General features: G+C 41.7%; 1 protein-coding gene across 5 annotated transcripts in view; it reads right to left on the bottom strand.

The window, feature by feature from the left end:
- Positions 1-20,223, bottom strand: part of NDRG3 (NDRG family member 3) — an 83,381-nt gene that overhangs the window by 55,804 nt on the left and 7,354 nt on the right. For all 5 annotated transcript variants that reach the window (XM_081097084.1, XM_081097082.1, XM_081097086.1 and 2 more), the window contains exon 2: positions 9,030-9,130. In XM_081097084.1, coding sequence (XP_080953210.1) covers positions 9,030-9,086 — 57 coding nt within the window. In that variant the 5' untranslated portion in view covers positions 9,087-9,130. The remainder of the gene's footprint in view (positions 1-9,029; positions 9,131-20,223) is intronic.

The following is a 20,223-nucleotide window of genomic DNA, read 5'->3' on the forward strand; positions in this document are numbered from 1 at the left end:
AGAAGGTTGCTAGTTCAATTCCTGGCCAATCGATTTTGCATTCTCACATCAGTATTTCTCTCCCTCCCTCTCTCCCTCTCCCTTCTTCTCTCTCTAAAAATCAATAAAAAAAAAATATTTTGCCCAGCTGATTGAGCATTGACCCAGAAACCAAAAGGTCACTGGTTCAATTCACAGTCAGGGCACATGCCTGGGTTGTGTGCTTGATCCCTAGTAGGGGCAGTGCATGAGGCAGCTGATCAATGATGTTTCTCTCTCATGGATGTTTCTATCTCTCTATCCTTCTCCCTTCCTCTCTCTCCAAAAATTAATAAAAACATTAAAAAATATATTAAAAAAAACAACAAATAAAATGGTCAATTAAAAAAACAAAAGAAGATCCTCTCAGAAACAATTCTGTATTCCACTGCTGGCAGGACAAAACAGAGATCTTAAAAACACAGCCCAGTATGGTATAAAAAACCCCAAAGAAACAAACTGTCCTCCAGATAAGAGGAACTAGTACATTAAAGCAGCACTATCCAATATGGTAGTCACTGGTGACATGTGGCAATTAAATTTAAATGTTACAGTTTCTCAGTCACATTTGCCACATTTCAAGTGCTCAGCAGATACACATGGCTAGTGGCAACTGTATTATTGGACAGCAAAGATAAAAAAATTTTTCCATGATTGCAGAAACTTCTGGACAGAACTGATTTAGATAGAGAAAGCTTTTGCAGGAATAAGGCTATGGATGAACAGACCTTAGTTCTCTAAAGGTGGCAGTAAAATCACAATAGGTTACCAGTCAGAGAGACTGCAGATAATACTGAGAACTGGAAAGGGTGGTGGAGACAGCTGGTCTGAAGTATTATTCCTGGCATGAAACCAAGTTCACAAAATAAAGTCTGATGCTATCAGAGCTTGGAGAGATAACAAAGATACCGTGCAGATGGGACTGGGACGCTTATTTCTCAGGAATGCCGCTACAGGTAAAAGGGATTATAATATTCCACAGCTCCCATTAGCCCCATAATATGCCCAAGAACTCCTTCAGAGAAATCACTGTGTTTAATTTCTTTTTTAAAAAAAATATATTTTTACTGATTTCAGAGAGGAAGGAAGAGGGAGAGATAGAAACATCAGTGATTGGCTGCCTCCTGCATACCCCACACTGGGGATCGAGCCCGCAACCCAGGGACTCGAACCATGACCTAATGCTCAACCACTGAGCCACACTGGCCGGGCCAATTTGTTTACCTTCTAATTAACGATAAGAAGCAGAAAGAAGGGCCGTCTTATATACTAGGGTAGATGGTTTGAGTAGAATATAAATGACCAGTGAGCCCGATTCCTGATTCAACTTGCACCTTCCCCCAAATAAAGCACCAGTCATGAGGCATTCTGTGAAGCCCTGAAGTCTCTGAGATGAGCACAAAGGGAAATGCCAAAAGTGGAAAGAGATGATTCTTTCTAGAAATCAAAGCAAACTTCTCTTTATTGAATACGTAGCAAAAAACAACTACATGTTCTTAATCCAATGTATACAGCTAGGCTCTCAGAAAGAAAAGTACTAATAATTGAAAGAAGACTAACACTTGTTTTCTTGGCATTTTTTTCAAGAGATGCCAGACCCTCTTGGAGAATGGCTTCAGGCTTCATGAGTGATCATCTTAGAGAAAGGATATGCCTGGGTTTGTTTGACAGTATTTAGCATCCAGAGTTTCTGAATGGAGGCCATTACTCGATCTGTGGTCAAGTGAAGACATATTATTTGAACTCATTAAAAATTTCATACTGCTTATTGGGTGTATTCTGGAAGGATCAAGACTTCCTGGGGCCCTTCCATGAGAACTTAATTGTCTCTGATATTTGAGGGACATAATTCTACTCTAACAAAACTTTTACAAGTTTCCATGTTCAAAGAGATTCTTGCACTAAGCAGACTTAAATAGATGAAAGGGATTCAAGAAAAAAATTAAAATAATATAATAATTGGGGGAAAGACAAAAAAGAAAGATAAATTATTACTGAAAGCTGCAGTCAAGGTAGAAACCAGCTAAGAGGAGCGTTTCCTGGTAGAATCTCATGCCAGGTGTAGAAGGTAAGTGAACCAGTTCCTGAAGGTAAATTAAAAACAAGTAATTCTCTCAAATACAAGCCTGGAGATTAAGCAAAACGCAACTAAGAATAGGTCAGTGAATAAAAAGAAGTATGAAAAAAAAGGGGGGCGGAGGGAAAGTTTTAAAAAGTTAAAAAAACAAACAAACCCACAAGTAATTGCTAGGGAGAAGAAGAGAGATGTAGTTTCCCAACATGAGATCTAGTCAAGAGGAATATATAGTTTCAAAAGACAGAAAGTAAAAGATATAATGGAAAAGAAGACAAGATAGATAAGACCACAGAACCAACTACCAAGAGGAAGATTTTAAGTCAATCTACCTGTTCTGTGAACTTGAAGGGAGTGAGATTATCTAATTCACCATTATATTCTCAGTCCTAGCACTTAGTAAATGCAATAAATTTCATTTTGCATAGGTTATCAACATCCCAAAATAGATATACTCAATTTGAATAAAAATATCAAAGAAGAAGAATTATATGCAAATGATATGCTAGAAATTAAAATGGGGGAAGGGAGCTGTTTTAAACAGTAAAATTTTAGAAACAAGTTAATTTTAAAAAACTATTAGAGAATAAAATATGACATTTCTATTAAAAGAGAAATCTGTTCAAGCTATAATCCAGAGACAAAAATGAAAGTTCTACATATATGTGAGTATGTGTGTTTGTATGGCTGTATGTGTATATATATTTTAATTATCTGTATTATTACCTTCAAAAATACTAATTAAAAAACTGAGACTTCATAAAGAAACTTATAAAGAGGTCAGACACTTAGATAACCACCTGCAGACTGATGAAAAAGTACAATTTCAATTCTAAAAAAACCTCTACCTTAACAGACTATCAGGCTAACATTATGTGTCACTGACCCCTTGGAATAAAAACTCTGTGGGCACCAGGCTAAGTTATGGTTAAGGCTTGGGCTCCTCCCACCAACTCCTGCTGACAGTGTTGAGAACTGTCTACCAGAGTGGTATCATTACTTGCTTGGGAACTCATTTCCTGCTCCAGTCCCATCTTGAGAATTTCTGACAAATGATGTGACAATCACCTCCTAGTTAGCATGTTAAGGGACACCCACCCTCTAGTGCACAGTAGATGTAGTACTTCCCGAATATCTATAATAATAAAAGTGTAATATGCTAATTAGACCGGACAGCCAAACGACATTCCAGACAACCTTTCAGAGGAAACCAGGGCTGCAAGGGCCGAGGCAAGCCACCACGGCTTCGAGGGCTGAGCCCCTTGCACGAATTTTGTGCATCAGGCCTCTAGTTCTTTAATGAAAATGTCAATAAATTTCTTTTAAAAGAAACCTTGGCACTAGCCCTTTGCCTGTTTCTACTATTGGAAGGTTATAAAAAGCTAACTCCTGAGTTCTCTCTCCTACCCTCCTCTCCTCACATTTCTATTTCTAGTCTCTAGTAGAAAGAGAAATCAAACTGTAATAGGGTCTACCTGTTCCTACTGTAACAACAACCAAAACAAAGTAAATAACTTGTTTCTCTTCTCCCAACCAAATATTTATACCCCTTCTTGGTGTTTTCTCAATTCTGCAGGGTCCAATTGTGGCCCCCTACTTATTTTCTCAAGCCTGGCTGCTGGCTTTCATCAGACTCAGTAATATCTGAACCAATAGTAGGTAGCGGAGGACAGGAAAAATGAAGCAAAACCCAGTCAACTCTCCTGCTTGGTATAAGGTCTTTTGAGTGAGAAGTGGAAACTACCAGCTACAAGAGGCAGAGAGCAGATCATGGGAAGATCTCTAGACCCCTGATTTAAGTTGAAATCAACAAATGTGGGATCTAGTCCTGGCTTTACTACCGTACTAGATACTAACGTTGGACAAGTCATATAACCTCTCTAAGCCATATCTGTAAAATAAAGCTGAAAATACCTTTAACTACTTATTTTACAAGAGGTTACGAGATTTATTTGATACTAGAGGGCTGGGGCACGAATTTGTGCATGGGTGGGGTCCCTCTGGGAGGCCTGCAGGGATCGGGGCTGAAACCTGCACTCCAACGCCACCTGCAGCTCCTACCTGCCGCTCCCACTCATCCCGGCCCCATTGTGTCTGCTGCGGGCTCATGCCCAATCAGTCCCAGATCGAGAGGCTCGCACTGCTGCAGCAGCGCTCACCAGCCATGAGCCCTGCGTCTGTTGCATCTGGTGCCCTCCCAAGGCAAGTGACCTGTGGGATCAGGCTGAAACTGGTTCTCTGACATCCCCCGAGGGGTCCTGGATTGCGAGAGGGTGCAGAGCAGGCTGAAGGGCCCCACTGGTGCATGGCTGGGCCGGGGAGGGACTACAGGACGTGTCCGGCCCATCTCGCTAAGTCCCAATCGTCCAGACCCCAGCAGCAAGCTAACCTACTGGTCGGAGCATCTACACCTGTTGGTCAGTGCACGTCATACCGAGCGGTTGAGCAGACTTAGTATATCATTAGCATACCATTCTTTGATTGGTTGTTCGGTTGTTCTGCGTTTGGTCTATTTGCATATTACCCTTTTATTATATAGGAGGATTTGTGAAAATGCTTTGAAAATTATTAAATGCTATTTTTTTAAAAATCATTTCATATTGCTGTGCAGTTTCTGGCCTCCCAAAGCAAAGTGCTAGTGGGTGCTTCTTTTCATCACTGGAGCCAAAACAAGCACAAAAAATTACCCACTTCTTCACAATTCTGAGCTGAGAAAAGCCTCACTTAACACTATTTTGAGAATGCTTCCTCACAGTCATCTCAGGACAAATTTCTCCATATTAGATTGGGTCTAGATTTCCTTTAGCTCCCTGAAGCCAGGAGAGTATAGTGATGTCTTTGTATAAGCGTGTGTCTATGAGGAGAATGGAGAGAAAGATGAAGTGAAAGAGACAGGGCAAGCCACAGCAGTGATGCCAAAACACCTACTGAGTGAACATGGTGGAAGGGCCTCAAGTTTTGGAATAAGAAAGATGTAAGTTTTAGTCCTGGCTCTGCCACTTACTGACTGGGCAAGCCACTCTTTCAGTCAGATTTTCATCTGCTAAGTGAGGAATAATACTATCTACTTCAGAGGGATACTCTGATAATTAAAAGAGAAAAGGTATGTAAAGCATCTGGCATTAAAAGGTGCTTAATAAATAATAGCAGGATAGGTTAAAGTAAAAAAACTCCCTCCCAAACAAAAAAAAACTCAAGACATCTATCTATACCTATTCAAACCTAAAGGCTTGTCCTTTAATAGCAGTGGCTCTCAACTGGGGAGAACTTTGCCCCTCAGGAGACATCTGACAATATCTAGAGAATTTCTGACCGTCACAACTAGGGAGATGCTACTGCCATCCAGTGAGTGGGTAGAGGCCAAGGATATACCCTACAATGCACAGAACAGTCTCCCACAATAAACCATTCTCCAGCCCAAAACCATAGTAGTGGTAAGACTCTGCAGTAGGCATTCTTAGGTACTCAATCAGAGTAAGCTACTTCACCTCTCTTAGCCTTAATTTTCTCACCAGCAACATGGGAATAATTGATCTGTGTGTCCTCCATCACCAAGCTATTGGCAGAGTCAAATGAAATAATGGGTAAGCAGCATTATCATCATTATGCCGTTCACAGGGTATGCAAAAGCACCCACTTGCTCAGCAAAGACAGAAGCATTGATATATTGCGGGCGGGGGGGAGGGGAGGGGCGGCTAACGGGTGGAATTCTTTGTTCCATCCAAAGAAGGACCTCTTGCCAATCTACTTCTATAAAGCTTCACTGGAGCAGGGGAGCTCTCATGCACAATGAATAGGAGCACTTTTTAGGGAGAGAGAGCATGGGAAGTGGGTAGGAACAGCACAGGCATATCAAAGAGGAGCTAACAGATGTTAGGAAGTGAGGCATTGATTACTTGAATTCTTAGACTGCATGGGCTGAGTGACTTAAACAATAAAAATTTATTTTCTCACAGTTCTGGAGGTTGGAAATACAAGATCAAGATCCCAGTAGGGTTTAGTTTCTAGTAAGAGCTCTCTTCCTGGCTTACAAATGGCCACCATCTTGTTGTGTCCTCAAAAAGTAGCCATCTCTCTCTCTCTCTCTTCCTCTTTTTAAAAGGCCACGAATCCTATTGGAATAGGGCTATACTCTTTTGACCTCATGTAACCTTAATTACCTCCTTAAAGGCCCTATCTTCAATAAAGTCAATGGGCGGGTAGGAGGGGTTCAACATATGAATTTGGGGGAAGAGGAGCACAATTCTGTCCATAGAACTTGGGCATACATCAGACACAGCCAAGGCATCATTGTGGCCTTAGAGAGGAGGATTCAGAAATTAATTCAATGCTTTTCTATGGTAACAGTCACTTTTCCATATACTTTCTCTATGAGCTATGCAATCAATCCTGCAACTCTTTTGTATAGGTGCCTCTTCAGGCATCCCGTGTCCTTCCAGGGTTAGGAAAGGGTCCTCCTCTTATCTGTGTCCCAGTCCTCAAATAGCTGAGACCCATTAGGTCATGGTTTTCCTACATTGGCTAATCACTTTAGGCTCCGTTCTCAATTATGGGAGTTTTTTTTTTTTAATCCTCACCTGAGGATATGTTTTTATTGATTTTTTTTTTTAGAGAGGAAGGGGAAGAGAGAGAGAGAAACATCAATCAGTTGCCTCCAGTATGCACCCCAACTGGGGTTTGAACTTGAAATCTAGATATGTGCCCTGACCAGGAATTAAACCTGAAACCTTTTGGTGTACAGGATGGCACTTCAAATAACCGGGCCACACGGGCAGGGCAATTATGGGAATTTTTTAAAAAGCTCAACCATACCGCAGAACAATTCAATCAGAACCTCTGGAGGCAGGGCCAACGCATTGGTAATTTTCACATCTCCCCAAGTAATTCCAACAAGCAGGAACAGTGATCACAGAGGTGTATGTCTGTGTGTCCATATCTCCTCCCCTCAGATTCCAATTTAGTTGGTGTAGAGTGGAACCCAGGAATCTGTATTTTTAAACAATTCCCCGGTTGATTCTGGTGATCAGCCAGATTTAGGATAGATTATAATCTTCCAGAAGCTAAACTGGCTATCTACCTGTCTTGTAACTTCATTTCTGTGGCTATGCATAAACTTTACAGAAGATTTTATTTCCTTCCTCTTCTTTGTGGCACATCATTTTGGGAACAGCCCTTCATATGCACCAAAAGACAGTACTTAAAGGAGTTTTTTTTAAACATGAGGGGGAAGCAGCAGAAGAAACCAAAGGGGGCTAAACAAAGTGTACAGCTTGCCAAGGGAAAGAACAAAAAATCTGGTGAAAGATAAAGAAAGGAGGGAAAGTGGAGATGGAGATGATGTCACAGGGGAGAAAATGGAGCTGATAGGATTCAATAGCAAATTAACAAAATGCATAGTAAGCCAACAGCCATAAAAGTTGTAGGTGAAGGGCCTTTCTTTCAGCAAGAAAAAAAAAAAGGTAACAGGCAACAACGTCTTTTGGTGTACCCCTCAGCCCAACCTCACCCATTTTACCCTCACTCTTCATCAATACTTCCCTCAGGAAAGAATGCCATGTAGTCATTCACACCAAGCTACAAGAGTATTTTAATAGGGGACAATGACAATAAACCAAAGAGGACTGAAAAAAAGAAATTTCAGGCACATTTACTGAATGGAGTGGGACCAGAGAGAGGATAAGCCTTTCTTAGCTTTTTGGTAACTTATATCACACTGGTCTTTAGCTTGTGTACTTCTTTAACACGAAAATAAAAATGAGGCATACTCCTGACATTCAGGCATCTCTGGATGAAAACCTTGACGTTGGCAGAAGGGTCCCATCATATACTTTTTTTAAAAATAAATATATTTTATTGATTTTTTACAGAGAGGAAGTGAGAGGGATAGAGAGTTAGAAACATCGATGAGAAACATCAATCAGCTGACTCCTGCACACCTCCTACTGGGGATGTGCCCGCAACCAAGGTACATGCCCTTGACCGGAATCGAACCTGGGACCCTTCAGTCCACAGGCCGACGCTCTATCCACTGAGCCAAACCAGTTAGGGCCCATCATATACTTGACAAGCTGTAGGGAGAGTATTGTAGCCATGGATGTTTTTCTTAGAGAAACTGAAACTCAAGCCGTAGGTGGTTTGGCTCAGTGGATATAGCATTGGCCTGTAGACTGAAGGGTGCTGGGTTCAATTCCGGGCAAGCCACATGCCCAGGTTGTGGGCTCGATCCCCAGCAGAGGGCATGCAAGAGGCAGCCCATCAATGATTCTCTCCCATCATTGATGTTTCTATCTCTCTCTCCCTTCTCCCTTGCTCTCTGAAATCAATAAAAATACATTAAAAAAAAAGAAATTGAAACTTAAGATACTTGTATTTTAAGTCAAATCCCACTCTCATGCTTTCTACTTAACTTTGCATTATTATTTTTTCCCTTAATATCTCTATCTGAAAAGCAGGAAAAGCTCAAGGATAACATGATTCAATTTGGCCAGTGGAAACAAAGTAGAAGGAAAGAAAAATGTGGAAAGGCACAAAAAAGATGGTTAAAAAAATATATATATATATATATATATTTTAAATATATATTTTATTGATTTTTTACAGAGAGGAAGGGAGAGAGAGAGAGAGTTAGAAACATCGATGAGAGAGAAACATCGATCAGCCGCCTCCCGCACATCTCCCACTGGGGATGTGGCCGCAACCCAGGTACATGCCCTTGACCGGAACCGAACCTGGGACCCTTCAGTCCGCAGGCCGACGCTCCATCCACTGGGCCAAACCGGTTTCGGCTATATTTTAAAAAGTATTCCCTCCATAGAAAGTCAAGCTAACTATGTTTTGAATTAGTTACTATTTAGATAATATAGAAATGAACTAATAGCAGAAGAGATTAGTGGAAAGAGTAGTCTCTACATTTTAGTGAAAACAGAGCAATCTTTACCTTATCATTTAGAAGTGGTTTGATCTCTGTGAGTTGAACATCCTGAAGTTCATCCATGAGGAAGATGAAAGTAGAGGATTCTCAAAAATAAATCAGTAACTCTGAAACAGAAGAGAAGGTAGTGAAGAAAAAGGCTTAAACTAGGAGTTGGGCCCTGGCCGGGTAGTTCAATTGGTTTGAGCAGTGGTCGGCAAACTGCAGCTGGCAAGCCACATACGGCTCTGTGGCCCCTTGAGTGTGGCTCTTCCACAAAATACCACGTGCGGGCGCGCATGAAAAGTGCGATTGAAACTTTGTGGCCCATGAGCAGAAGTCATCCTGCCGATACGCCAAAGTTGCAAGTTCTATCTCCGGTCAGGGCAGATACAAGTCAACCAATGAATGCATAAATAAGTGGAACAACAAATCTCTTGTGTGTGTTTTTTCTCTCTTTTCCTTTCTCTCTCGCAATAAAAAAAATTTAAACCAGGAGTTGGAAATATAATAGTCCCATTACTTCCATTCATTCAAATATTAGAGGTTAGCATGTGACATGCACTGCTCAGGGTGCTAAAGACACAAGAAACTAGACCAGTGATGGCGAACCTTTTGAGCTCGGCGTGTCAGCATTTCGAAAAACCCTAACTTAACTCTGGTGCCGTGTCACATATAGAAATTTTTTGATATTTGCAACCATAGTAAAACAAAGACTTATATTTTTTATATTTATTATATATATTTAAATGCCATTTAACAAAAAAAATCAACCAAAAAAATGAATTTGCGTGTCACTTCTGACACGCGTGTCATAGGTTCGCCATCACTGAACTAGACAGTTATGGCAGACAGACTAAAAGTGGTCTGTCTACGATCTCTGCCTTCTGATATTCACATCCTAGCATAACCTCTTTCTCCCGAGTGTGGGTAAGACCCATGACTTTTACTATTCCTTCCAAGGACCCAGAGAATGCCAAGCAGGAACACTCTTCAAACTATGGACCCCACATGCCAATCATAAGCATCCCAAACATTTGTGCCACTTAGAGAGCACAAGCCTGATGATAATTTAACTTTCCTGTAGAACATGATTCTTTTCTCAGATCCCAGGCATCCTATAAACTTGATTAAGCTACTGAATGCTCAAAAGCTGAAATTTTTAGTTTGTTTTTAAACTGATTTTTAAAAAAGTGTTTTTATTGATTTCAGAGAGGGAGATAGAAACATTGGCTGCCTCCTGCACGCCCCCTACTGGGGATTGAGCCCATAACCTGGGCATGTGCCACAACTGGGAATGGAACCAGTGACCTTCTGGTGCTTGGGACAATGCTCTACCAAATGAGCCACAGCGGCTGGACTGTTTGTTTTCTACCAGTTACATTTCAAAAGGAGATGGAATGGCTTGAATCTTTTATCACAAATTTCAACCAGCATCTACAATTCTCTCTTTTGCAGTCATGCTTTGACCCAGTTAACTCTAAAAATATTGGCCTACGTGCTATCTACTTGTGTGTTTATTAATCATACTATAAACTGTGGCTACTTTTCATTTGGACTTCACTGGTTATCAATAATTTAAAATGGTGATTTTAAAGTTCTTTTTCCTATTATAAAAGCAATACTATATATGCTCACTTTAGAAAATGTGGAAACCACAGAATAATGAAGATATTTTACTTAGTGTTTCCATCTAAAGACAACTACTGTTAAGATTTCGACTATTTCCATTTGTTCTTTTTTCCCATGTAAAATGGTGATTTCTTGAAAATGTTTTTCCAACCCACCTGCTTTATTCCCTACTCTAACTCACTCACTTGCAAGCAGGATAGTTCAAAATGTTGATAACTCAAATGTGACCACATAAGTCCTGTCCAAGAGGCTTGGGAACAGAGGAAAGCCTGAGCTGCCCTCAGGTCCAAAGTGACTGGCATTCACTGTGTTCCCATGCAATTTATAAAGATTAAAAAAAAGCGATGATGTGATGTTTGGGCCAGGACAAACACTTAAATAAAGGCACAAATTAAATAAGAAGGCTGTCCCCATCAGCTGGGTCCAGTGCAGACTTAATGCAGGACAGGAAGCTGCTATAGTGTGACTTAAGAATTGGCAATAAGACAATAGATGTTCACCTTCCACATTAAAGGGGACCTAATGCATTCTTCTAGAGACTCAATTTTTTGCTTAGTTCTAATTGTTCTGAGCCCTTGCCAATGAACAGTTTTTTAACACCTATGAGAAAACTAAGACCACATGGTGGAAAATTCCATCTCCAGATCTCCCAGCTACACAGACTGGCTTCCTCCTGGGGAATCTAAAGCCTAAGTTCCCTCTACACAAATGATATGACTGGCAGATCCATCCTGGTACTAAGGGATATTAATATTTTTAAAAGCTAGTAGGGATTTTATAAACTGCAGAAAATAACAAAATGCTAACCCTCTGTCCCAGCTTTATGAGGTAGAGGGAAGACTGAAAAGTAAAAACCAGCCATCCTCGAACTGAAGAAGTAAGCCTGATACCAAATGGCTGAGGAAAACGGGTGTGTGTGTGTGTGTGTGTGTGTGTGTGTGTGTGTGTATAAATCCTATACTGTGCCAGGAACTATAACCTAAGCACCTTATGTTGAATCCTCCTAACAGTCTTCTTGGGTAGATATCTTCATTTCTTACTCTAAAGTTGAGAAACTTAGGCTTAGAGAGAAGTGAAGTGTCTTTTCCAATATCCCACATCTAAGAAGTACAAGGCAAGGATTTAAAAGCCTTTGCTTTTCCCACTATACCATAATGTCAACACCAGGCTCTATCTACTGGCTGTAGAACCCTGGGCAAGTTTCTTCCTCTCTAGTCACAGGGGCACCTCCTTGAAGTAAAGGTAATAGAAGCCCAGAGTAATTCTGTATCACTAGTAACTCAGATGCCTTAGAATGAAGGTTTGAGTCATCACACCAGCAAAAAACCCCTCAATATCTCAATAGTTAGCTGAGGATTAGGAGAACATGAGTAGGGAAAGAGAAACAAAATTCCATCTATTACTTGGTAACCAGTTTCAGAAACAATGGTTATTTCTTGCTTTTTGTTAGAACAGTGAGCCTCAAACAATCACCTGGATATCTTGTTCAGGATCTTAGGCATAATCAGCTTTGAGTGATGACAATCCAATAAGTGACCTCATCATATGAGGAGTGAAGATCATTTGAGTTGAGATGAAGAACAGAAAGGCTAGATTATTAGCACCAATCAAACCCAAATAGAGATGAGGAGAATGGGACAGAGGAAGACAATTTAATTTTATCCTGCCTTCTTCTAAAAAAGATTTCAGATGGGAATTCAAAAAGATTCAACAGCACCCCCCACAAAAATAAATAAATAAATAAATAAATGATTCAACAGACCAGACTAATTAGAAGGGGATGATGTACTGAAGAAAGATAGAGTTTAGTAGTTTAGTGCAGAAATCTAGTTGATGGGGAGTGGAGGAAATCAATGGGGGGTGGGGGGGTGGGGGGAGAGACATCTTTAATACTTTCAACAATAAAGATCTATTAAAACAAAAGAAAGAAATCTAGCTGGCAGGTGAAAAGAGCCTGAGCCGGCTATTTAAAATCACAGATATAAAGAAAGGAAATCAGGGGTATAATATTGATAAAAACATTGTGAGGTCAGAGAAGTCAGGTTTTGCCAAGGTTTTGTTTGGGTTCAGAACAAGCCACCCCAAGATGTGCCTAAGTAGTACATGGATTATTTTGAGCTCCCCTGACCCCAACTATCTAGGAGCCTGGCCCACATTAAGAGTTATCACACACACAAAAAAAAGCCCAAACAGTGTAGCTCAGTGGTTGAGCCATGAACCAAGAGTTCACCAGTTCGATTCCTGGTCGGGGCACATGTCAGGGTTGGGGACACAGAGTGGAGTGAGATTTAGTGAGGAAAATCTGTGTAGGTGCTAAAGGAGAGCAGAGCTTGTCACCCCAAAATATGCCTCTTTGGGATATTGATTATTTCAGGCTGATTAATTTTAAGAAACAGCAGACAAGGGAAAAGCTCTGAAAACCAAGTAGAAGGACATTGTAAAAGGACATTTACAACTGTAGAAGGACACTTCCATCTGTAGAAGTGTTTTCCTCACTATACCATGCCTGCGTTTACTATCAATGATGAAGACATGGACTTAACTCTATACAACAATCTTATTTTTATTTATTGCACTTTGCCGGGTAATTTCCCAGAGGTGACTCTCTATCCCCAATACCTATTGTCTTTAGCTGAAAGTGGTATTTAAGGTGATGGCTTGACATTTTGGAGAGTTACTCATTAGTTTTCCTGGGTCTCTCCCCTGTATACAGGAGGTGTTCATTTTATTAAACTTTGTTTTTCTCCTGTTATTCTGTCTTGTGTCAACTTGATTATTAGGCCAGCCAGAAGCGTAGAAGGAAAATTATTTTTTCTCCCTGACAGCAGTCACCAAACCAGAGACGTGGAGGAGCTGTAGGCCTTGGACTCTTCTGGAAGACAACTCAGTGATAGAAAAGAAAGCAGAACCAATAAGAAACAAAGAAAAAATGCCCAAGAGATGCAAGAGGTAATGCAGAAATACAAAGTCAAAGAAGTCAAGGGAGAAGAGAAGTTTACATGAAAGGGGAGAAAACTGTCAAATACTGGAGGAAAGGAGGTAGGGAAGGAAGCCTAAGAAGGAGACATTATCTTTGGCAGTGAAAGTCAATAGTATTAAAATCTAGGAAAAATGAGGTTCAGTTCTCCATGTTTAAAAAAAAAAAAAAAAAGCCCATGACTATTACCTTTTAGAAATACAGAAACTGACATTTCTGAATTTAAATGTAAGCAAAAATGTTCTTAGAATGGCCAGGAGAGGCACCAGTGTTCTTTGATATTTAGCACTTGAGAGGACCTTTAAAGATCAAAACTACTGAGTTTTAATTTTTGCACCAAAACTCTGAAGTAGAGGACAGAAAAACATGTAGGGGTACTGGTTGAAGTGGTGATGAGACAGCTAGGGCTCTATAGAACATAGTGTAAATAAAGTCCAACAATATATTTGTGGACAAAAAGGGGCCACAATGCTAGCTACCCTGACAAGCTCTGGGAAGGCCTGTGTGATAGCCTTGCAAACTCACAAAGACCTAAAGTAACCACAAAGGATGGTATGAAATTAAAACTTTTAAAATTAAAAAGTAGTCTAAGGCGGGTAGTCCTGTCCTAGGCCTGTATCAACTTTGATCTTTACTGAGCCTATTGTCTTTTTGCATCTAAGATAACATACCTTTGGAATGTCTGGGTAACTTCCCTTTTTCTGGATCCCTCAGGGCACAACCAATGCACCAGGGCAGAGACCACAAATTCCCTCATTGTTATTGTTATCATGTAACTATCCTGTACCTACTATGTAAAAGAAGCATGTGTCTATCATTTTACTTTTTTAAAAAAATATTTTTTTATTGATTTCAGAGAGGAAGGGAGAGGGAGAGATAGAAACATCAATGATGAGAGAGAATCACTGATGGGCTGCCTCCTGCACTCACCCTACTGGGGGGGAAACCCGCAACCTAGACATACGCCCCTGGCCAGAATCAAACCTGGGACCCTTCAGTCGGTAGGCTGACGCCCTATCCACTGAGCCAAACCCGCTATCATTTAAATATATATATCTTTATTGATTTCAGAGAGGAAGGGAGAGATAGAAACATCAATGATAAGAAAGAATCATCAATTGGCTGCTTCCAGCACACCCTCTACTGCGGATCGAGCCAGCAACCTGGGCCCTGGCTAGGAATCAAACCGGTGACCTCCTAGTTCAGTGGTCGCCAACCTTTCAGACCTCACGGACCACTGGTTAGCGACCGCTGTCCTAGTTCACAGGTCAATGCTCAACCACTGATCCACGCCAGCTGGGCTATCGTTTTACTTCATTTGACCACCTCCCCCTTTGCTTTCTCCCACATCCCTAATCTATCACCAATGGACTTCATGTAACCCACTTACGTCTCCTCTTTTGATTGTAATGTATAAAACAAGGTGAAAAACTGCCATTCTCCAGATCATTACCACAGTATTTTGAGATTCTGCTTCCAGGCAACTGTCAACAGTTTGGCTCATATAAACTCACAAAAATTCTTTATAGCAAGCATGTCAAGCTCGCGGCTGGCAGGTCGCATGCTTCAAACAAGTTTGACATGCTTGCTTTACAGGTTTGAATGTTTCTTACCTTAACATATTTCTGAGTGCAACCTTTGCCCACGCAGAAAAAATGAATGCCCAGATTCTTCCAGTCAAGGAAAGAGCCCTTAAACACATCAGATGTGGACTCTAGACCCAGGAAGGCCCCTACCTAGCTGAGTGGTACTGGGCAAAGCATATTTCCTTTCTAGACCTCAGTTCCTCCACCTGTCAAGGGAAGAGGTTGGGCAGGATGACCTTTTGGCCCCTGACAGGGCTGACATTCGTGACGTAGGAGCTCCCTGTAAATGTTTTGATTTTACATTCTCCCCCACCTCATTTGATTCCATACTACAATCCTAAGAGGTCACTCAGTTATCAACCTGATTAGGTTCAAAGACTAGTTGAAAGGTCACTTGCAAATCAGCGGGAAGATGCACTTGGTCTGACCCCAGGGACATGAGGGTTTCAGGCTTTAGCTCACTCTGCATTGTGTCCATTTAGTCAGAGAAAGCTCACTGAGATTTCCAGTGCTTAAAAACATTGCTTTGTTACTGAAAAAAGGCAGTAAGGGACTCTGTGTACTATTGGCTTTCTAAACTACAAGCTGTCTTGTTATGTAGCTTTTCCCTGACCAAGGTAATTTGTGAGGTCTTCATCAGGTTTTGCCAGGATGTACTTGCTGCCAGTCCACTCGTTTGTATTCTAGAGGCAAAGTCAATCACTTTGGTTTTGGCAAAATTGCAGACAGAAAACCAAAACAGGATGAAGGCTGTAAACAAAGAGGCATACTGAGGAAAATGAGCTGGACAGGGCCAGCTGGAGCTGGTGCTGAAATAGTTATGGCTGAAGAGCTGCAGGAAGAGACCAGGGGACTGACAGAGAAGGTAGACAGTGGTGCTCCTACAACAGCAAGCTGATGCACATCCTCTCTTTTTATCTACGAACCAGTGGCCGAATGAGTAGTTAGTATAGCACTTTACAATTTATAAAGCACCTTTACATCTGACAACACATTGGATGATCACAAAGGTACTGTGAGGGAAAACACGGGGCACTGGCATCTGTTGCAGCAATAGGGAAACTGAGGCTTAAAGAGGTTGAAAAGGAGTGACCAAAACAATATAACTAATAAATGCAACAGCTGGGACTGAAACCAAATTTTCTCCTGATCCCAATGCTTACTCTATGTCCTGTATCATACTGCCTCCCAGGTTATCACAGATTAAGACTTGGGGGTAAAAAGGAGAGACATTCAGAAGATTGCTTCACTGCACTGCACCTACCCCACACTGAGGACCTCTTTATCTCTGGTCCTAAATTACAGAGTGGTTAAGATCATGCCACAGGCTCGAGGATTAAACCCTAATATGAAATTAATAACAAGAAAGCTGAGATTTGGAACTGGAGTTTGCCTTCACCCATTAATTCAATTAAATAGGAGAGATTAAATTTATAAACAAACCACTACAGTAAAAGCAAACTCGAAGGCAGTTTCTCGACCTCGGCAGCAGTGACATTTTGGACCAGATGTTTTTGTTGTAGTGGAGTGTCATGTACATAGAATGTTTAGGAACATTCCCAGCCTCTACCCACTGAATGACAGTAGCACCTGCCTCCAACAATTGTGACAACCCAACAGGTCTCCAGATATTACCAAATGTCCTCTGGGGGGCAAAGCTTCGGCTGAGTTGAGAACCACTGCTCTAAGGGTTATGGAGGTTTAGGGCAAAAGTCAGTTAATACAGTTAATGTAGATGCAGAGAAAAAGATTCATGGAGGAGGTAACATGTGAACCGGACCTTGAAGAATAGACAAAGTCCTGGTCCGGAGTCTAAACTGGTTGGAGCATTTTCCCATAGACCAAGGAGTTTGCGGGTTCAACTCCTGATCAGGACATACCTATAATGTGGGTGATCCCCAGTCAGGGCATGTAAGGGAGGTAATCCATAGATGTTTGGATCTCTCTCTCTCTCTCTCTCTCTCTCTCTCTCTCTCTCTCTCTCTCTTTCTCCCTCCCTCCCTCCCTCCCTCCCTCCCTCCTTCTCTCCACGATCATCCCCCCAACCATATCCTCGGGTGAGCATTAAAAATAAAAAAAAGGTAGATAAAATTCCTGTAGGTGGAGAGGATAAGACTAAGAAGGAATTCCAGAAAGGGAGGTTAACTTAAACACAAGGAGATGAGAAAGTACAGGTCTGCTAGAAAATGATCCAGTTTGGCAAGAGCAGAAGGTTCCTGTTGGAAATAGGAGATAAGGTTAAAAATGCCCATTGAAGTCAGGTCAGAGAAAGCTATTCATCAGCTAATATTTACAAGATATACACACACAATGAGATAGCCAACAATACAAGACATCACAAAGATGTTTAATAGTGTAGAAGTCAAACCAACGGCACTGCCATGTGTCCCACCTCCCCAAGAGGACAGAATGTTGCTTGAGTATCACATCTTACCCTGCATCTACTGTTCATCGCATTTATTCAGAGCTAAACAAAACTTGGAGCCAGGGTAGAGGTGGGAGAAATAACTAAGGACTGGAATGGTCAGGAGTTCCCCAAAGGAGATAAGAATGATGGGCCTTGAATGGGTATGTTTTGAATCGTTATAAGGGAAGAGGACATTCCAGGTAAGGACATCAGGGGTGGGAAACAAAACAAATGTACAAAATATATCCAGGAAGACACCAAAGAGATTAATGTAGCTGGGAAGAAGACAAGACTGGTCAGAACACAGAGCACATAAATGGGACTTTATGTATGAAAAACCACTGAGGGTTCCTGAGCAGAATGACACAACTGTTCAATACATGGTCATCTAACCTGGCAGTTCTTAGCTACACGTTAGAAAGACTGGGAGCTTTGAAGAATAGCAATACCCAGACTCCAACTCTAAAGATCCAATTTAATCGGGCTAGGGTAGGGCCCTGATACTGTTTTTAAAACTTCACAAATGATTCTTATATGTAACTAGGACTGAGAACCACTGGCCTACAGTCATGCCCTCATCCTTAGATGCGAAGAGAGACCTAGAAATTTAAGCTATTTGCCTAAATTCACACAGCGGTTTAGGTGAGGGGCTGGAACTGGCATCTGGACTCCTATTCCAGGCTCTGAAATATCTCACAGAGTACTGGGCTAAATTCCATACATCAGTCTATAAGAAGCACAATTATCTGATGACTTCACTCTCAAGTTTTGCCAGGGTTAAAGCCTGAATTAATCCTATATAATAAAAGGCTAATATGCAAATTGTCCCCACAGGCAGGAGTTCGACTGACTGGGAGTTAGACGTGTGCTGACTACCAGGGGGTGGCGCGGAACATGGTGGGCATTGGTGACGCAGCGCTGGCAGCGGGCAGCAGTGGAGGCGTTGCCAGCCCTGATGGGCCCTAATGAGAGCGGACCATGGCAGGATGGTGGAGCAGGTGAGTGGGCGGCGCCAGGCCAAGGCGGATGTGAGTGGGGGCCCCGACTGCCCTGTAGGTTGCCCCACAGATCAGCCCTGATCACCAGCCAGGCCTAGGGACCCTACCCATGCACAAATTTCATGCACTGGGCCTCTGGTCTAATCATAAAACTCCTGGCTTAAGCATCCCCACAAGAATCTAGGGCAGTAGTCTCAACCTTGGTTGCACATTAGAATCACCTGGGAATCTTTTTAAAATCTTGATTTCTGGGCCTCATCCTCGGAAATTCTGTTTCTTTGTTACTAATGTTGTGGCCCCACCCCATATCAAAGAAACAGAATTTCTGGAGGATGAGGCCCAGAAATCAGGATTTTAAAAAAGATTCCCACCCTAACTGGTTTGGCTCAGTGGATAGAGTGGCGGCCTGCGGATGCAAGGGTCCCAGGTTCGATTCCGGTGAAGGGCATGTACCTTGGTTGCAGGCACATCCCTAGTAGGGGGTGTGCAAGAGGCAGCTCATCGATGTCTCTCTCATCGATGTTTCTAACTCTCTATCCTTCTCCCTTCCTTTCTGTAAAAAAATCAATAAAATATATTTAAAAAAAAATAAAAAGATTCCCAGGTGATTCTAATGTGCAGCCAAGGTTGAGAACCACTGACCTACGGTAATAGATGTTGGTTTCATTGCTGTCTCCTGGGGGCTTAGGAAAGGAAAAGGTCTCAGGAGACTCCCCAGAAAGCATAATAAATGAGCCAAACCACCCAACTCCATGAAAGAAACAATGGCTTTTTAAAATACAACTCGCTTATCTTTTGTACTACATAAAGGGAAGTCTGAGTTCCTATTCACCAGAAGAAATACTCTCAGAGATTCTATTCCATAAGCAAAGGTGGGGAGGAAAGTGATTAAAGGTATCTGCTAAAGCATCCTTACAGACCCTCATTTTAACAGGAAAATAGTCCACAGCCTTGGATAAGGGCCATCCACACCTTGTGTTTTTCTGAAAAGTGCAGCAGCAGCACCTTTACAACAGGCCCACCTTCCCACTGTGTGATTCCTGGATTCTGGCAGCAGGTGGTAAATAAGAAATTTGCAAAGATTGTTAAGCTGGAAAACTGAGTCTGTCCTATACTATATTCATTTTATTCATTACAAAGTACTGGTACAAACAACTACTAGAACAAAACAATGCCCATCTAGGGGCCTTCTCAAACACTCCAGACACCTATCAACCAGGCGAAGCTCTAACATGGAGGTCATATTAAAGGAACTCTAGAAGCAGAAGCACTACCCTCTGCCTTCCACTCTTGAAAAATGCAGCTCAGAATACTAAGAAAGCGACTGCTGGCAAGGCCCTGGTATGTGCTCTGGGTTCCTACCAGCTATAAGGCAGAATCCCTGAAAACAATTTGTTCTTTAACACAACTCGAGTAAAGAACAACCAGAGTCCTAAGATGCAGTACTTAATTCTCATACTAGCTTAATTTTTTTTTAAATATATTTTATTGATTTTTTACAGAGAGGAAGGGAGAGAGATAGAGAGCCAGAAACATCGATGGCAGAGAAACACCGATCAGCCACCTCCTGCACATCCCCCACTGGGGATGCGCCCGCAACCCAGGCACACGCCCCCGACCG

Source organism: Myotis nattereri (genome assembly GCF_964212035.1).
Source record: "Myotis nattereri genome assembly, chromosome: 8".
Taxonomy (NCBI): Eukaryota; Metazoa; Chordata; class Mammalia; order Chiroptera; family Vespertilionidae; genus Myotis; species Myotis nattereri.